Genomic DNA, 19,411 nt, shown 5'->3' with positions numbered 1-19,411 from the left:
AGCACCCAAATGTAAATTAAATCTGTTATTAAAATAACCGACTTTAATTCATCCGCTCCTACACGCAGGCCAGTGTCATGTTTTATACAATGAGAAGAAGTAGGACTGCAGCCAGGTCTGATTTTCTGTTCTGTTAAATTACAGGAGATGGTGGGACATGCACTCCACATACCCACACCTCGTTTTGTGCAATCGACAATCCAAAACTTGTAAATATCCAATTATAGTTGTTTAAATTAAACGGAGAAAATGTTACAAATGAACAAATCCTATCATTTGAGAAGCTGAAACCTTTTATTTCTGCTCTGAGAACAAATAAAACCAAACTCAAAGGAATATAAAATGTTTTATTAATATTAGCAAAAAGAGAATACTTTCAATGATTCAAATCTGTGAAATGATGAGATGTGTGTGTGTATAGTAGTCCTACAGTACATGTTTGGGCAAGTGGTGGTAATTCAGAGGAAAAACAACTTTTACAGTAAACAGGTCACTTCCCCTTGTCTACCCACACAAAAAAATTACAGCGAGCGTCGGGGTTGGAGGCGTGTCCCTGAGGACGGGCACACACGAAGAACTGCTTTCCGGTGGTCGGCCCTTCCTTTTTCACAGTACGAAGCACGCAGGGTTCCCCGTGGACCTTACAGGAGGGGGGTGGGGGCGGCCCCCGAAGCACTGACCTCCAAAACACTAACGATGCCCCTTTCTTGGCGTCTGAGTGGCCCGCGGTGGGCCCAGGGGTTAAATGTTCCGCCTTCCCCTGTTCGTTATTTTCCTCTGAGGTGCTGCTGGTGCACAGCTGTGGTGATCCAACAGAGACCGGCTCAGTATTTCCAGGTTCGCTGCTTGTGGCTGAGGGTGCGTCAGGGCTAGTTGTGGATGCTTTCTGGGAGTTTTGTGATGAGGTAACCCTGTCAGTGCAGAGTGTTTTTTCACACTGCCTAAGGGGGGCTTCAGTAGGGGGAACGTTTTTGAGTTTGAAAAAGGAGAGTAGGCTGCCCTGTGGTTTGGAAGTAGTCTTCACTGTTTTAGGCCTTTTCCCCTTTGGGATAACGGAGTCCGGTTTTAATAACCGTTTTTTACCGGAGGCGTTTCCAGCCCCGGATGGGTTTAAATTCTCTCTCCTTTCCTCCTCTTCCTGAGATCCAGGTAATGCATCCCTCTGCTCGGACTGAATGGATTTTTGGTCCACCTTAACGAGGAAGCGGGAGAGTTTCTGCTGTTTGCCAGCGAACTCCGGCAGGTAGCGTGTACAGAGGGGAGGAGGCTTGGGGCTGGGCAGGAGAGCGCAGCTCAGTTTTCCCCAAACAGGGCAGTGGTCCGACCCCTCCACCTCCGGCAGGATGTCTGCTGCCACAAACTGCTCCTCGACTAACCGGCAATCGGCGAATATGTAGTCAATGCGCGTGCCGTAGTTGGTCTGCCGTGCTCCGGTGAGGGTGGACCAGCATGTGAAGGCGCTGGTGCGAGTTGGGTGGAAATAGCGAAAGGTGTCCACAAATTTCCCGCCGTGGACTGGTTCCGATGAAGTGACCTCGGATTCGTCATCGGGTTCTTCCTCCTTCGTTTCCTCTTCTTGTGTGCCACTGTGCAAAAAGCCATTCAGCCACTTCCTCCCGGGGTTTTCACCGAAATCATCCTAAGCAATGAGAACCGCCAAGTAGGTGGAGTTTGATTACAATGAAATACATATTCTGCAGAAACATTATTTTATTTTATATGATAGTTTGACTGTTGACTAACTTCATATTAACCACGCAGACACGAGAATCGATCTTCTCTGACTCTCAGCAAGATATTGAATAAGCATAGACAAGCAAAACATCCATATGAATGCATTTAAACCTTTTTACTTACTAAATCACTGGGGTCACAGTGGTCTATTTGCCGGTGGGATGTATTTACATCTCCTAAAACAATCACGTGGCTGAAAAATAGAACGAAAAAAAAAAAAAATTAACACAAATGTTAAACATTTTGTTCAAAATGATGCTGTAAATGCAAGAATTACGTATAAACTGCTTCTTTTACCACAACCAACGACTCGCATTGCAACACGTCTGAAGGCACATGTGTGCTTAAATCAAGCATTGTTAGAAATGAAAACGGCTCCAGTTTGAATGTCTAAATAGAGCCGTGCATCATTGTAACAAATCATTATTTTCAGTCCGTGGAAACTCACCCCCCAGCCTTCAGTATAGCTTCAGCCCGACTCTGAAGCACCTTGTAGAACTGCAGTTTGAACTGCTTTCGCTCCGGCTTCTCAGGATCAGCCCGTGGACAATACACATTGATTACAGTGACAGTCTGCTCTTTGCCCCGGCACCTGAGGGGGGAAACAAGTCAAAGAGGCACCTAAATCTATAGTTTACAAAATAAATTACACATGCATTAGAATCTCCCTTGTCTTTAACAACAGTTTATTTTGATCAAAGATGTGGAATCCTTATAAGAGGAGAATAATTTGATGAAAAAGTAAAGATTGTGAGGGTTATTCTGGTGCATATGCAGTTAAATGATACAAATGGAGTAAATACTACGCAACAGCACATAAGCATGCTATAAGGAAGCATCAAAGCAGGGTGATTTTCTCTTACATGATGTTGTGCTGTGTGAGAACGGCTCGCCCTTCGTTGTCCAAAAGCTGCAACTCCTCGCCACAGAACTCAGTCTGGTCGCCATAGCATCCGACGGCCCCTTCGTGGTTGGTCAGCAGCCCCGTGAGACCCTCCTCAGCCGCCAACGGAGTGGCACTGTCTTTACAGTAAGTGGCGACCCCTTTTGCATGCCAGGAATGGGAGTTTTAATTAGTTTGTGTGGTGGTCAGCACTGCAGCAACCATAAAGCATGTGTAACAATGGGTGGGGACTTAACAGGGATTTCCTGTTGCCCTAACAACTGAGTGCCCATTCAGAGAAGTTCATTATTGGCAATCTTTTTGTCTTCTTTTCTAATACAATTGGAAATAAACACATTAATTGTTAAAGCACCTGAATAGCCGCTGCGCCCTCGACTGAAGCTGAAATATGAGTTGTAGCCATCAACAATGGCAGTTCTCTCATCAAGCAAGTCTCCTGTGAGGGGGACAAATTCAGGGTTTAACACTCCTGTCCGGTATGTTATGGGTACATGACATGACGGGTTTCCAAACGCCACTTACTCGTCACTTTTGTCTCTTGAACACAGATAATATCTGCGCCAAGTGAGTCAAGGGCCCCTTTAATTCCGCCTCCGAAAGTCCTTATGCCGTTAATGTTCCAGGTAACGATCTTCATCGCGACTCATTTGGTCTTCTACCGTTGTTTGACTCGGGACGCACGACGCGCACACCCGGAAGTAAAAAGGAAGCCAAGGAAAGTACGAGCGGAAGTGCATTTATTCGCTAATCTTTCGTTGTTTCTCTCATATTTAGTGTTTTCTCTTAAACATTAAATTGTTGTGTTTACGGAATTAATTTTGAATTGTATGTATGTATACAATTGCCCACAATTACACTTAAAACAAAAGGTGATTAAATGTTGGCGTAATTTGCATTACGCTGTTGCCTAGCTAGGGGGGGTAATAGCGCTTTCACGTTTTCGGCGCGCTTTTGACACCAGACCTCACTGTGAAACCGGAGAGCCGAGTGGGAGGAAGCGAAGAGGGGCTGTTTAAGTAACCTGGGGCTGGAGCCGCCTGGCTGCCTACTATCGCAATTAGCAACCGTTGCCACTGACAGTTGCGCGGAGGAAGTAACGCTACACACGGTGGACGTTTCGCTCGCAGCCGGCGAGCTCCATCTTTGACACAAAAACCAGAGGGTGAGTGAGCTAGTTTTTTAGCGTTAGCTAATTAGCTTGTCTGACAGGATGCGGGTGACGTTACCGCCGGAGTAGAACAACCGTGTGAGCCTGTTCCGCTAAGCCTTTTTGTACCATTTAACTAACCACAACGCGAAACTAGCTAACGTTAGCTACATCATTTAACTCGACGTTGCTAGTAGCATTGTGGTGTGGTTTGCTGCCCGCATTTGGCTAAAACTACTCTAGAGCTAGCTGTCGGGCCGGTTGTCGCCTTAGATTTTGTATCCATGTCGGAATAATATTCACTAACTTCGGAGACCACCTGACCGTTTAAATTAACGCGAAAGTGAGGGAGAATATAATTGCAGGTTAATTACCTATTTTAATATACTCTCTTGATGCTGGGGAGATCTAGTTTGAGTACGGTTAAGAGCAACGGATGCATCATTCACCGGACAACCGGCGGCTGGTGTTTCCATCTTCGGTCATAGGAGAGGACATGAGGATAAAAGGGAGGTCCGCCCCACCCAGTCAGTAAGCATGGCCAAAGTAACCTTTATCCATGCTGTTGACACGGCTGCTTCGTGGAGGACACGCAATTAAGCTGTCATAAACGCGCAGCTAACATTAGCTTTGGGCGTATTCGGAAGAGATGTACCCTTAACGTTGCTGATGTTGAAGGTAAATGGTGTTGCATCCGAGTTTAATAGTGGCACCCTTTTTTTTTTTTTTTTAACTGCGGCCGGTAGAGGAATCATCCGAGTCGATCTGTAGATACCATTGTTTAACCGTTATTCAAAACAGGCAAATGGCCGCAACGTACTTGATGGAGGTGTACATTGTTACTTATGACGGCTAAATACATATTTGCAAAGTGCATGAGTTATCGTTTATTATTTGGATTTGTCTAATGGCCACTGGCATTTTGAGCTGAGTGGAATTTTCCCATTCAACCAGTCCTCAAGTTAATCTTGCCCTATTCAGTTTGCTCAATGGATGTTCCAATATGATTTATTGTTCTAAGAAGTTTACATAAACGACGTCTTTGTGTTTTTTTTGTAGTGTGGAGTAATGAGAGTGGGAGAGTGAAGGAGGCAGGTGTCCCAGTAGAACATTGGCAGACGAGTGGGAGGCCAAGCAAGGATGCTGGAGGCAGATGCAGACACAGCGGGTGCAGCAGTAGAGAGAGAGGAGGTCGAGATGGGGAGCGGAGACATGAAGACCGAGGTGGTACGGCTGACTCTGGAGCTCCAGGAGGCCACAGAGGAGAAGCTGCAGGCAGCCCGCTATGGCCTAGTGGTGCTGGAGGAAAGTGCTGCTCTCAAGATGAAACACAGGCAGCTGGAAGAGGAGCATGAAGCACTCAAAGGGGAGCTACAGCAGCTCAAAGAGGTAGGAACACTCAAGGCATTATAGTTATATTTAGACAACTTGAGGTTTTTGAAGTCCCTCCCCAACAGTTGCAACCATTTTAAATATTTCAGAATATATGTTTCATCTGCATTACCATTGTACAAAAATGTTTTTCTAGAAGTAGATGGTGTCACATGACATTGAGAGGTTTTTTTATATATATATATTTAACACGTACAAGTGACCTGTGACTATGTCTTGAATTTGATTGCTCATCTCTTTATTGCATCTTGGTAACTCGTCGTCATGTCATTCTGCTACCACAATAACAGTTCTGTTACAGCTGCGACCTCATGTTATACTTTCAATGAAGGGGCTTGTGATTGCATGCTGAGTCAGTTTTGCTCTCATATGTCATCTGATGCTGATGGCATCAGTGGGAGAACACTATTTAGTGATTAGGACAACAGCCAATTAGTCAGCACATCCGGTGCTTTTAAAGTGTTACTTTCTCTCTCTCTCTCTCTTCATACTAAAATGATTTTGATTCTTGAATGTACAAAGTGTTGTTATATTGTTGGTTGTTTGTAAGTACAGCATTCGAAATGTGCCCCTCCTCTCCAGCTCAATGCATTGGCAAAAGAGCGCAGAGGGTGTTGAGTGAGATAGCGTGAACAAAGAGGGACGGAACAAAGCCCTGAATCAAAACAACAAAACCATATTTCTGATTTTTCACGACGGTTACATTCTAAAGCAGAAATAAACACATCGTAACAAAGCGGCAGTGTTTGACCTGGGAATAAGACCTGGCTACATGCTTATTGGCTGGGGGTTACACCCCCAAAAGGGGTCCAACTGCTCTTTGAGAAAGGTAGAAGGCAGGGTCTCCACAGATACACTGTACCAGTAACTAGACCAATATGTCATAGCTCAGATTACCATGTAATCCATGTCTATCACCGACAAATTGGGACACATTGTGCCTTCCAATAATTTTTTCTTTTTGATAATTATTGACCATTGAACACTAAAATTGACAACATCTCCATAAACTGAGTTTGTGGACTCAGACGGGCCATTAATGTATTTAGTATTACTGTAATGGCCTTTTAAAAACTGATTTATATAAGAGGGTAATCCTATAAAATAAAATCCTGTCATGTGGACAGATTTTTGGTTTTGCAATTGTTCCATCCACCTGTTTGAATTGAGACGTATAAAATCCTGCTCACAAGCAGTTGGATATTTAGCAATAAATATGTGCCAGAATAACATTGAAACTGGTCAAAGCTCTTTATGGCTTAAGGGACGTAGTGGTACAGAATTTCAGCATTTTTTTTAATAATCTGCATAAACCCCATGTCTTGGCTGTTTACCTACCTAAGCTGTGGCAGGGTTTTAGCAACCCAGAGCAGACTCATGTGTTGTGAATTAGCATTATGTTATACAACCACACCAGAATGATCAGTAGAGTGTGTTTAGAAGCATGTTCATCTCATTTAACACCTTATTTCATAGCTCTTTCATCTGCAGTCACTGATGCATAATGTGTCACGGTTACTAATTATAACAGGCTGTGAAGAAAAGAAAGAAATACCTGCTTTTACAGAGCTAAGTGTATTGCTTTCAGTTCACTGTATCACATCAGCCAGATACAAATACAGAGGAACAGTGTGGGAAATGCTATTAAGGTCTGGTGTCTTGTTACCAAACCAGAGCAGCCTGTATGCCTGTAATCAGGTTTAACATGGGTGTTGTCAATGAAGCCCTATTTCCTTCCTTTGCTAAAGATGCATATCTTGCCTTGATATGCGTAGCATAACTTGAATTAATTTGTCTTTCAGCACTGCAATTGTTCCAATGTGTCCTTCAACTCCTTTTTTTTTGTTTAAAGGCATTTGCAGATACTGTGAGCAGCCAGAAGCGTGCAGCTGCAGATGGAGAGTGCCGGGAGGAAAACTTGCTGCAGGAGACTGCCACTAAGGAGGCTGCCATGGCAACCCGCATGGAGGAACTCCAGGCAGAGCTAAAGCAAGCACGCCTTGCTCTGAGCAATTCCCATGCAGAGATCGATAGACTTGGGGTGGTCTCCACCCAGCTTAAGAAGGTATAGTGGCTCTCTCGGTATACCTGCACGCTGGTGTTATACTGTATACTTCCAGTTGCTGTCTTGTCATGATACATATAATGGAACCCTGAACCTATATTAGTTGTGTAGACTTGTTCTCAAAGTAAAATTAACCATGCATGTTGTGAATTTGGTAGCTGTGTCTTTTGAATGTTGTGCTTTTTACTGATTTGACTGTGGGTTGTGTTCTACAGGAGTGCGAGTGTCTGGAGGCTGAAAAGGGCCATCAGAGGGATGAGATGAAGGAATATAAAGTGCGTGAGCTGCGCCAGTTGCAGGACAATGGCGAATTAGAAGAAGAGAACATATCTCTGCAAAAGCAGGTGTCTGTGCTCAAAGAAAACCAGGTCAGTTATCACTCAAGCTGCAGCTTTACTAAATACATGTCCATTCTACCTGGGTGTAGTTGTAAATGAATAGATGGATGGATTAAGAATAAAAACTGTATCCAGAATGGTAGTATTGAACATATATGTAGAAATACGCAATTAAGTTGAGACATTCACATACTTGTGATATTTGTGTTTGTGAAGTACATGTAGGTGGTCGCTAATACACTATCATATGGTCAATGTTATAGTGTACTGCATTCACCTTTCCAGTTGCTGGGTGCTTAAATGTTGCTTTTTCTGGAAAATGAAATGTCTACCACAGCTAAGAACAGTTCTTCTCTTGAGCACCTGCTCTTGTTGTGAATTCCCAGTTGGGTTGCTGCCCCTGAGACACAGACATGATGTGCAATGAAACATGTCACTGGCAATATGCAACAGGAAATTAAAAACAAATTTGAGTTGTGAGTAGTACTATGACAACCAGGATCCAGTGTAGCAATTTTATGATTTACAAGTAATAGCGGGTCACTCAATTTCAGAGTATCTTTCAAGTCCTCCATGACTTTGAATGCTTTGAGAAATGATGTGTTGTCCTGGGAAAAATATTGCTCCTAGCTGTGAGCAAACTGTCAGGAATCATGTAACAGCCAGCTACTGACAGACCAGATAAGCTTCAAATGCTTGTTAATGGGTGAGATTATTCAACGGTCACCATTTCATTGGAATGTTGGAAAATTCTTTGAATTGACAAGGTTTTAATCTACTGAATACATGTCACATGCATGTTATGTTAGCTTGCCCATGCAGGAGAGAAGCCCTTAACAGAGTATGGGTGCAACTTCAAACTATCAAAAACACCACAGAACAGATTCAATATTTAGGTAGGATGTGTGTGTGTTTATAACAAAATGTACTTAAATGTATCTTTCAAAATGTTGAACAGTATGTCTGATGGTTATATTTTATAGTTTTGTTACTGTCATGGTTTGGATTCCTGAGATTGTGAGACAAGTGCTTCCATTTGAAGATGTGCCTTATGTTTATGTTGCAGCTCTGCCAAGACAAACTGTCCATGACTAGTTCTAAATGTAGACAGGATTTGTTAGTGTGTCCATGATCCTTTAGTGGTCTTTTGGATGACATTTAGTCTCGCCTCTACAGTCTCGGAAATCCTGTCGGAAATCCTTTTTGTTGTTATACACAAAACCCCTAAATTATAGTACTCTCAGACATTGGAAAGTAGTTTTAATATTACATGTATGATTTGTATTATTTACGTACTGAACTGTACACATCCATTTCCAAGAGAAAATTGGTGCTAATCATCACTCGTGTGCTGACAAGGGGAATAAAACAACATAGAAAGACCCATTAAAAACATCTCTCTGATTGTGCTCCTTGGAACATTTCAGGTTGAGTTTGAATCGATAAAGCTGGAGCTGACCCACAAGAACGAGGAGCAAGAGGAGCTGCGAGCTCAGATGGAGGAGGCAGCGAGGCTGAGGGAGATAGCAGAGAGGCAGCTGGATGAGGCCCTGGAAGCCCTGAAGGAGGAGAGGGAGCAGAAGAACAACCTGCGTCGAGAGCTCTCCGCCTTGACCCTTAACCCCTTTGATTCTGTGGGGAACCTGGAGCTCCACTTGGAGCAGCTGGATGACAGCCAGGAGGAGGGCCAGGGGGGAGAGGGAGAAGGTGAGGGAGAGGATCAGGACAGCGGCATTAATAATGGTCCTGGGTCTGCTCCCAATTCTGCTCACCCTCCTCACTTGGGGGGCTCCAAAAGTAATGGCCTCATCCATCGCTACTCCACTCCACGCAGCAGTGACGTATTCCTGCGTGCTCCAGCCTCAGGGCTGGTGTCAGACCTGCTGAGTGAGCTACACTTTTCAGACAGCCAGAAGCTAAAACAGCAACTCCTACAGGTAAGCAACAAGACAATATTCCTAAAAATATACATACATTAATATGGTTAAGTTACAGGAAAAAAAGATGAAAATGATTGCCACAAAAAGATGTAGGGGCAATAATGTGTTATAATATTTAAATTAGACAAGACAATGCGAAGAAAAGCCTGTACCCTACTGCTATTCCCTTTTTAATTCACTCATTAAATGGGAACAAAGTGTGAGTAGTTGTTTTTTCATAGAACTGCATTTGTATTTAAAATTAGCATTTCTTTATTAATAAAAAGCCACCGGGTGCCACATTGCATCATCTACTTCACCAAGCAATTTAGAGAACTCCCACCTGATACAGTCGAGCCTCACAAATTAGGGTTACTTAGGAAAATTAAGAATGTCTTTAACTGTCATCCCTCTGAGGAAAATATATTATTCATGATGCACTTAAATCGGGGGCTGGGTTGGCAAGCTTCCACCCATCAGATGTTGGGTGTGGATCTGAATGGGGTCAGCCACTGACTTACATAAAAAATGCATGAAGAGTAAAGGTGATGGGGGATGGGGGAGATGTTTGTGTTACATAGAACTATCCTTTTGTGTGATGGTAAATAATCAGCAATCAGTTTTGGCCTAATGGATGATTATTCAACTAATGAACATCAATAATTTTCATACATACCAAGGTTTTCATGTGTCCATGTGTGTGTGTGTCCAGGCAGAACGAGATAAGTCTGGTCTCATTAGCAAGGTGGAGGAACTCCAGATGCAGCTGGTAGTGTCCAAACAGGCCCTCAGTCAGCAAGTGGACAAGGTTGGATCCCTCACCCAACAGCTGGAAGCTGTGAAGGGCAGCCAGCACAACAACGAGGCAGATGACAGGGGAGGCGATGAGACGGATAATGGAGATGGTGGCAACCCCGTCTTTGACTACGAGGTAGACACCAAGAGCAAGGAGGTGTTGGAGGCGCGCATGCGTTCAGCCAGCGAAGACCTCCTGAAGCTGCGAGATGAACTGTCTCAGGCAGGAACTCGGTACAACACGCTGGAGCACAGGTACAAGCAGGAAAAGGATCGATGGAGGGCAGAGGCCCAGGAGCTGGCTGACAAGATCCGTCAATGCATCAAGTCCAGCAAGCAGGACCAGGAGCGCATCTGTGAGCTCGAAAAGGAGATTGGAGCCACACGAAAAGTAGCCATTGATTCAGAGGGGCACTTGAGCGTCGCACAGGAAGAGCTGCTGGCTTTCTCCGAGGAGCTGTCCAACCTCTATCACCACATCTGCGTGTGCAACAACCTGACACCCAAACGAGTTACCCTGGACTATTACCGTGATGGCGCTAGGTCAAGCATTGGAGGCAGTAGTGCACGAAGATCGCACTACGCCTACCCCCAGCACAACTCCCAGAAGAAGCCGCGAGCCAATGACATGTTCAACTCCAAAGCTTCAGCATTGCAGTTCATGGGGGAGGTGGACAGTGCAGGAGCCAGTGGAGACTCTCCTAATTGCCCTGGATCCCCCACCCTGGATTTCAGGGACCCTTCAAATGTCCGCAACTTGGTAGCAGTCATCCGTTGCCAGATCAAACACCTCCGGGTAAGACAGCACTGCTTATCACATACAGTATGTCAGACTTTATTAGCATGCCAATCTAATACTACTACGAGTATTAGATTGTTTGTGGATTGAAACATAACTAGTTAAAATTCTCTAACTCCTTCGTTGCGGCTCGATCACTGAAAGCCAGGTTTTTCGTCTGGGCAAAGGTCTCAGCTTGGACTGTTAATTGTAGCTGATTAGCTCCCGTGGCAGGTCAAATCCAACGCCTGGCGTGGGACTTGCTGACACGTGTGTGTGTGTGCGAGGTGGGTGGGTTTGAATGGATTAGATTATGAGGCACTGTGGCTTCCTCTACACTGAAAAATGCAGCGTCTGGAACACTGGGAACCTTTTATGGAGTAAAACACACAGTTTAAAATGCATATAGTTGCTCTTTGCCTTATTTTATTTCTGAAGACTCATTTCACAGGTGTATAACCATATTGTTAAGACATCTTGGATTAACTGGATTCATTTAAAAAAAATAATTTTGGCCATAATAGATAATAAGATAATAGTGATATTTGGATATACTTTATATAAAAAGAAAAACTCTAATACTATAAGACAAACATAAATAATTTGGACATAATGGTTATTTTGCAAGTCAAACACAGTTACCTCTGTTATGAATGAATGTCTATGCTCTCTCAGGTGGCAGTGGACCTCTGTCGTCAGAGGGGCGCGATGCCTTACTCTGGGTTCAGCAGCAGCGGAGAGTTGGAGCGGGATGCTGAAAGCCTAATGGAAGAAGTACTTAAACTCAAGTCCCTTCTCAGCACCAAGAGAGAACAGATTGCTACCCTCAGGACTGTCCTCAAGGCTAACAAACAGGTAGGTCACAACAAGCACTGGCTATGCTCCAATTTTCCCTTTTTATTTATTTGCCCTGTTTGAAAAACTTTAGTCTTGTAACAGGCTAGTATTCCATGTCAGGGTATTCATCTGAATCAACCTGTCAGGGACTTTCACTAAAACGTAATCCCCTAATGTCCAAGGCCAATATGTGGATTTTTTTTAATCCTGTCATTAAAAAGCACACATAATATTGACAAAGGCAGTGTGTTGACCTGTTTCCTCACTGTCCCGTCTAGCAGTGACTTTGCACTCACGTTGGTCTGCACCTTGAGCACAGGGGGAGGTTGCAATCCTCAGTTTGAACTCTCCTCTACCTTCCCTTTCCTGTGGCTCAAGCGCTGCCTGACCTGCTTCTGTCATTCCCTTAGCTGTCACTCTCACTTTCACAAACACAAACACTCTCAAGGTAATCTTTTTGGCTGGGCTGTCCTCACATAAAGTAGTTCACCCTCTCAATTCTGATTTCTACGACTGTTGTTTTTCTTTCTCTTTTCTTATCGCAGATATGTCAAAGGTGATCACACCTTAGGCTTCAGCTTCTTTCCTATCAAGCCATTATTATTAATAGGAGTATTTTTAGTATTATCAGCTAAGCCAAACCAAAGTGATGCGTTCTATCTCTCCTCGTCTCCATTCAGTGATGGACACAGCGCCACGGCCCTATGATAATAGACTAAATATAGCCTAGCTGTGTTATGTTTTTGCTTTTTTTCTGTAGACTAGATAAAATGTCTATTTAAAACAAATCATGCATGATAATATGCATTACACTCACTTTGAAAGGGGGGAAGATGCTGCTACAGTAGCATATAATGATAATTTGTCTTGCTGGTGATTTGCAGACAGCAGAATTGGCCCTGTCCAATTTGAAAACCAAGTATGACACGGAGAAGAGCATAGTGTCAGAGACCATGATGAAACTGCGCAACGAGCTCAAAGCCTTGAAGGAGGACGCCGCCACCTTCTCGTCACTGCGAGTCATGTTTGCCAGTCGGTAAGTTTTCCTTTTTATGTTTGAGATAAGTAAGCGTTCTATGCCGCAGCGTTGGAAAAGACACAAAAGACCTGTATTTATTTTGTCCTGTGACAAAGTAGATTTTTCTTTGCTTTGCACTTTATTTGAGCTGAACCATGTTGATTAGTTCTGACTGTCTGCTCTTTTAGTGCTTAGTAATGGTGCTCTTGTTGTGGTACAGCTTCTGCTATCGCTCAGTGTAATAAGCTTACCGTGCTTATTACGCCTGTAGACAATCCACCAGTTAACGTGAAGATTATGAACCACATGCTCTGCCCTGTGCCGATGGGGGAGGAGGCATGGACAGATTTGTCCCATCAAGCCAGGTCACCTTAGGGAAGGAAAAGCCTTATGTCTGAGGGACACGGGTGGGATGGTTGGCAGGATGGGATGGTGCTGTCAAGAGTTAAACTGACAGACCACAACACTTCAGTCACTAATCACTAACCTCTTCCCAGAATCATTTTTGCTTGGATAATTGTTTGGAGGTGTGTTGTATTGGGTTGTTGGTGAATTAATGTTTGTTTCCCTTTGCTTTTTAATGTTTTTTTTAATAGACAGCAGAAATGTTTCCAGTGTTACAAATACTAATTGCCAGAGAAGCTTCTTAGACATGCATTACCTGTCTAGGCCCTCTCCAGACAGTTATGAGCTGGCATATGATTATCCCTAAGAAGGATTGGAGAACAGACAGTGGTCAAGGACTACTACTGCCTGTTGCAACAGGCTAAAGATTACAGCTTAAAAGATCCTCTTGTTTATAACTAAGTTACGTGGTGCCATCATGTGGCTAGCTGGAGTGAATGCATTTCTACGGTATATGATGAAAATCGAGTATACATTTTTAAACTCGTATTCCAGTCAAATTATTTCCTAATTGTTGTCTTCTTCACATAACATAACATTTTGTTAGTTAAATATCAATGTATGTGATGCAAAAACGTGTGAAGACATCAATTTAAGCTTTGGCAACTTGTGATCATTTTATATCTTTTGGATTTAAAGGTAATACATTTAAAAATTATGCTAGATTAATCAACGATGACAGAGTGTAATTTCTGTTTTGCATGCGTGTTGTGTTCCTCTGGCTTTGTGCATTAATTTGTTTTTGCCTGCTTGTGCATGCTGCACTTTTACACTATGTACAATCTCTCAGGTGTGACCAGTATGTCACCCAGTTGGATGAGATGCAGAGGCAGCTGGCAGCAGCCGAGGATGAGAAGAAGACACTGAATTCCCTGCTGCGTATGGCCATACAGCAGAAACTGGCTCTTACCCAGCGTTTGGAGGACCTGGAGGCTCCTTTGTCCCCCCACAGCTTGAACAGCAGCCCTCGCCGTTCCCGGGCCAAAGAGCTGGCCACCAAGTCAGGCCGGGCTCCACGGAGCCCCCGAAACAGTCCCGCACGCCCCCCATTGAGAAGCAGTCCACGGGCTAGCCCTGTTCTCGGCGGCAGCGTTTCTGCAATGGCCACGCACCACCTGCGAGGTTTGACCCGAAGTCTCCACACAAGCCCCGTAAGAACCCCTCTCTCTCTTTGTCCTGACAACCGCATCCAGACAAGCAGCCGCTCATGCAGTGGCAAGGGTATCTCACGGGACGCCACCTTCATTAGAAGCCACAGTGTCAGTGATATCTTTAACACAGAGTCGAGGTTCGGATACTCCCCAACGCGTAAAGGCTCAACCAGTTCTGTGAACAGCGAGGTAACGGTAAAAAAAACACAAGTCAGTGATTCAAGAAAAAGTATGTCAGGTCGGAGAGCTTCGCTCCCTGTACGTCAAGACACCTTCGTTACAGGTCGTGTTGTACCAGCGGCTTCCAACAGGCTAAAGTCTCCTTCGTTTTCCTCGTCCATAGAAAATCTAACCTCTTCTAAAGCTATGCGTGTGCATCCTAACACATCTGAAGCATGGGGTGAAAGAAAACTAAAGCCTGACCTAAAACCAAACTTAGATACTTCGGTTAGAAGAAAACAGTTGAGTTACAGGTCTAATTCTGTACAAGCAGCAACTGCATGCCGTAACACATTTCCGTCAGATACAGTCTCTTCTCCGCTGAGCGCTAAACCTTCAGGTGCCCGGACAACCACTTCCCTCCCTGATCACAATCCACCTGGTAAGACCAGGATGACTGGGATCTGTAGAGAGTCCAGGCGTAGATCATCATCCTCCACAATCAGAACGACGGAGGAATCGCTCATTAATGTCGGCAAGAGCTCTGGTAGTAAACCTCAGGGCACACCTGCCAGGCCCCGGAGCTCACACTCTAAATCATCTCGCAGGCGTTGAGATAAAGTAGCAAGCAGATATATGCTGCATACTAAACTACTTTATTTATAGATATAATTAATAAAAACATATAAGCTTTATTAAATAAGCAATCTTTAGTATTTTGTTTAGAGACAGGCTTGCTTTGTCATACCTTCCTCGCCGGGGTATACGCTATATGACCACCATAAGAGCCAGCCCTCCATCACACTGCTACACTCACAGCTAAAAGGGTACTGGTAATTTAATATTTCCTTCCTCCCTCTCTCTCCGCCTCTCGACCACACACACAGCGGGTACCAACCGTACCGACAGCAGTGGGCTGAATGCAGCAGATGGTGGTGGCAGACTGGCAGTTGAATAAAATCCCAAACTAGAGATGTCAACGATTAGACAAGACAACATGTTTTTTTTTTACCAGTCACGCAAGTTGATCTGTAGGTTCATTTACATCTATATATAATTTTTTTTACTATATTGAGCTGTGCCAACAAAATTAACCAAAACTGACATCCCTACTATAAACTGAGCTTTCTGAATCAACAAAAGATGGTAGCACTGAGTAGCTAACCAGCTAAACTGCCTGTTATACTATAGACATCTGGTGGTGCGCGCTGTGCACAAAATCACATGACTTCAGTATCATAGATAGAGCAGCGTCTGTATAAAAATGAAAATCATACTGACTGATTTCTAAATACCGTGGTATGCTGTAGTATTATATTGTGGTTAGTTTGCTTTTATCCATCTCATGCGGCGGTTTGGAGACCCTAATTGGCTGACCCTTTTAAATGTTGTATTGATCCATTTATCCTTATTTATTACCCTCACCTTTTTGCTTATTTTTTTTTAAACTAAATGTTTTTTTGTGTCTCTGTCTCACCCTGTCTCTGTAGCGCTGAAACACTCCTTCCATTACTCCAAACACCCTCTTCTCCATACGGACCTTCATGTTGACTCCCGGCTCCCTCCTTTCCTGACTCAAGACATCTTGTTCATCCCAGATATGACGCAACATTCCCCAGTCTACCCACCACAACCATGGATATATTAAAAAAAAAAAAAAAAAAGCTTAAAAAAAAAAAAAAACTCTCATCCCGCCCTCTTGGTTTTCTCTGCTTGGAGCAGAGAAGCCTGCATGCAGCCTGGAGAAGGATGAAGAGACAAATGTGCTGCTCATTGCTCTGTGAAGTCATTGACTGTGTCTTGTCCCAAGTGGATCCAACTTCCATCTGGTCTTGTTCAAGGCTGCCGTGTGTTGTGGTGTACCAGTAACAGTATTTATTCCGGAATGAAGGACCTTTCCTGTGCAGTATTTACTGTCCTCAGACTTTGATTCGAGGCTCTGATCTGTTTTAAGGCTGTAAGTCTTTACACTCTTGCCTTTTCGTCTGGCATCCCGGTCAGGCCTGTCTGGCGTCTTTTCGTGTCTGTAAGCCATTAGATCACCTGCATTAACTCTTCCAGGTAGTTGTTTTTGTAGAACAAAGCAGCCTTATTAATATAATTGCTATCCTACAAATAAAGAGCTTGCTATCGTGTTGAGGTTCCTCCCTTTCCCTGGTGGTACAATAACTTGCCCCTTTTTTATCCTATGACGTGTTTGGCACTTTGGCTTTAGCCAATCAGCCACTCCCTTTAACTGGAGGTCAGTAAAACCCTATTTCATTGATGGAAATAGGTCAGCCATAAGTTAACCACCTCAGGTCAAACAGAGTAATCAGATGTGGATTTGGGAGATGTTTAATGTGCATCTTGTTTTGCGAACTATGCAGATCAAGTCAGGACAGTGCCTGCATACTTCCTGCTGTTCTTTAGGGTCAGGGTGGGTTTTGAGACTTGCCTTCACTTTCAGTAAACAGTAGCTGGCTGCAGCTGTTTTACAATAGCCATTTAGTATCTCTCACAATAAGCAGATTTTGGAAGTCATCTGGGCATGCCAAGAGGCAAAGTTACAATCGTTGATCGGCTGATAGCGTAATTTCCTGTTCGTCTGTCTGTGGCTTTTAAAATACTTGCAATCACTCCAGAATTCAAGTGGCTTGATTTGCCCAAAACAAATACTAATATGTTGGGTCGTACGCATTTCTCTTGGTTACATAACCATAATAACAGTTCCCGTTCAGCTTTTGCTTTTTCTCATTACTTTACCTAACAGGTAAGCAATGAAACTCATGTTTTGCATTCCATCATTTTATATCACCATGCCTTTTGTCTGCTACCAAAGTTAGCATGTTGTAATGAACCAGTATTACCCACAACACACAAACGCTTTCTTCTCCTGAGGCTACGGCGTCCATTGTTTCCTGTTAGGAATGCCAATAGTGTTGGCAGGCTGCTGTTAAGAGTTGCTGCTTGTAGCAAAATGGAATAATAATAATGTCCATTAATTTTTAGGAGTAGCACATTATGACTTAAAAGAAATAATAAATAGATGTTACAAAACTAAATATTTCAAAGAGCGACGTTAAGCAGGGTGCCTGGCTTGCAAAGGAAAAAACCCAACCCATCTACATGTAGTTGCTGATTACCCACTATGTGTTGCTTATAGAGTGGTTTGATGCTTGGGCTGTGAATTGAGGACAGCAACACATGCGTTACCATTAGCATTGTAACGCTTGCCTCGTTGAATGCAGTTAAAATTCAAATTGACCTGACGAGACCAATCATGATCTTTGAGATCACATTAAGAAACAGCTGTTTGAAAAATGGGAACTGAATGCAAGAAAATGTTGACAACCATTTTGTTTTAAACTAATCTGTCCTGTGGTTTAGTAGAGGCCACATCCTGCTGATATTGTTTTGTTTTTAGTGCCTTGGTTTTGATCTCGTCTTGTTTTTAGACTACATCACAATTTTCTAATTAGAGACTATTCAACACTGTAGTTTGATTTTTTTTTTTTTTTTAAGTTATGTTTTATTTACTTTTGAGGAAACTCATGAAGCAGTGTTGGCACTGAATAAAGCGATATTTCATTTTGATAAAATATTCTCACTTTTTAGCAAGCGTGTCGTATGAAGTTATATTATATGAAGTAATAAATGAATATGGAAAATGAAGAACATATGTGTCAAAAACACAGATGGAAGTTTATTTGCTTGCTAAGAAGTGGAAGTGCTTTAACATTACGTCATATCCCTTAGAAGGTTGTAAATGGATTTCTTAATCTATTTAATTCACTCTGTGCAGATGTTTGTATAATTTAATTGCCATTGTTGTATAATATTTTAACTCGTATTTATGTGGTCTGCGTTCCGTGTAAATTGTTCGTGAGGACGACGTGCACACACCCCCGCATAACACATTGGATGGTCCTCAACTTTTTATGTGTATATGCAATTTCTTTTCACTGACCTGTGAACCACTTTTGTCATGAAGAATAAAAACAAGTCAACACTGTATGTTGTTTGCATTCTTATGACCATGCTGCATGTTTTAGCCTTCACTTTAAATAGAGTTAAGTGGTTACGTCTGAGGTGATTCAGCCGGGCGGATTAGCCAATAAGAGAAGTTCCATCTTTGGACAAATCTAAAGTGAAAAAAAAAACCACGTTGGACCAAAAATCCAGGGGGATTTGGACATGAGTAATCTTGTGCAAATGTTCCTCTGCGATTTGTGAAATTAAAAGAAAATCCACTGCAGATATAATCGGATGAAAACATGGTTCCCAGAACTAACACAGAACGCAACCTCTAAAAACAAAATCCCTCTTTTACAAAAAAAGTTTACACTTTAAAAAATGCATTTAATTGAAAGCAACAAATTAACTAACTGCAAAAACGAAGTTAATACACAAAAATAGGAGGAATAGGATCGGAGGGTCTTCTGGAGGTCTGGGGTTCCCCTCCCCCAAACTTTCTTCAGAGGAACATCCCAGAACCAACCCTTCTTCAAGAACTGGTAACAAACTGGAAACAAGCCTTGCACAAAGAACCCCCGCTCTATTCAACTCGACCACATGGCTGGTCAACCCCCTCAGCTGCCATTTTGTAACACATGCGCACACACACACACACACACACACACACACACACACACACACACACACACACACACACACACACACACACACACACACACATATAGGATTTCCTTAGATGGGCCACTTAGACAAGCACCTTTAATCTAAAAACATTTACAGGAATTATTAAATCCCTTCATTGGGAGTCCCTC

General features: G+C 43.1%; 2 protein-coding genes across 3 annotated transcripts; one reads left to right on the top strand and one right to left on the bottom strand.

The window, feature by feature from the left end:
* Positions 1-329: 329 nt before the first annotated feature.
* Positions 330-3,321, bottom strand: apex2 (APEX nuclease (apurinic/apyrimidinic endonuclease) 2). The gene is made up of 6 exons (XM_084014514.1): positions 3,161-3,321; positions 2,991-3,074; positions 2,598-2,778; positions 2,183-2,326; positions 1,858-1,927; positions 330-1,639 (listed from the first exon to the last, which is right to left on the bottom strand). The coding sequence occupies exons 1-6, from the start codon at positions 3,273-3,275 to the stop codon at positions 491-493; spliced, it is 1,743 nt and encodes a 580-aa protein (XP_083870640.1). The 5' UTR covers positions 3,276-3,321; the 3' UTR covers positions 330-490.
* LOC311016657 (protein bicaudal D homolog 2) lies at positions 2,745-18,636 on the top strand. 2 transcript variants are annotated; one of them, XM_084014511.1, is made up of 10 exons: positions 2,745-2,764; positions 4,845-5,174; positions 7,030-7,242; positions 7,458-7,610; positions 9,008-9,517; positions 10,212-11,090; positions 11,748-11,927; positions 12,794-12,945; positions 14,123-14,483; positions 16,133-18,636. In XM_084014511.1, the coding sequence occupies exons 2-10, from the start codon at positions 4,926-4,928 to the stop codon at positions 16,136-16,138; spliced, it is 2,703 nt and encodes a 900-aa protein (XP_083870637.1). In that variant the 5' UTR covers positions 2,745-2,764; positions 4,845-4,925; the 3' UTR covers positions 16,139-18,636. The 2 variants fall into 2 exon arrangements, with proteins under 2 accessions (XP_083870637.1, XP_083870636.1); XM_084014510.1 differs by lacking the exon at positions 2,745-2,764 and adding an exon at positions 3,617-3,800.
* The last annotated feature ends 775 nt before the right edge of the window (positions 18,637-19,411 follow it).

Source organism: Eutrigla gurnardus (assembly GCF_963514095.1).
Source record: "Eutrigla gurnardus genome assembly, chromosome: 8".
Classification (NCBI taxonomy): domain Eukaryota; kingdom Metazoa; phylum Chordata; class Actinopteri; order Perciformes; family Triglidae; genus Eutrigla; species Eutrigla gurnardus.
Note: the sequence above shows the minus strand (reverse complement) of the source record. Positions and strands in the feature narration are given on the sequence as shown.

What these genes read in the sequence shown, in the direction of transcription:
- apex2 (XM_084014514.1), bottom strand. Translation starts at nt 3,275, where the DNA reads ATGAAGATCGTTACCTGGAACATTAACGGCATAAGGACTTTCGGAGGC. An exon ending in AGGGCGCAGCGGCTATTCAG is followed by an intron (nt 2,779 to 2,990) that starts GTGCTTTAACAA and finishes GGCATGCAAAAG; the next exon opens with GGGTCGCCACTTACTGTAAA. An exon ending in ACTGTGACCCCAGTGATTTA is followed by an intron (nt 1,640 to 1,857) that starts GTAAGTAAAAAG and finishes CTCATTGCTTAG; the next exon opens with GATGATTTCGGTGAAAACCC.
- LOC311016657 (XM_084014511.1), top strand. Translation starts at nt 4,926, where the DNA reads ATGCTGGAGGCAGATGCAGACACAGCGGGTGCAGCAGTAGAGAGAGAG. An exon ending in CTGTGCTCAAAGAAAACCAG is followed by an intron (nt 7,611 to 9,007) that starts GTCAGTTATCAC and finishes GGAACATTTCAG; the next exon opens with GTTGAGTTTGAATCGATAAA. An exon ending in TAAAACAGCAACTCCTACAG is followed by an intron (nt 9,518 to 10,211) that starts GTAAGCAACAAG and finishes GTGTGTGTCCAG; the next exon opens with GCAGAACGAGATAAGTCTGG.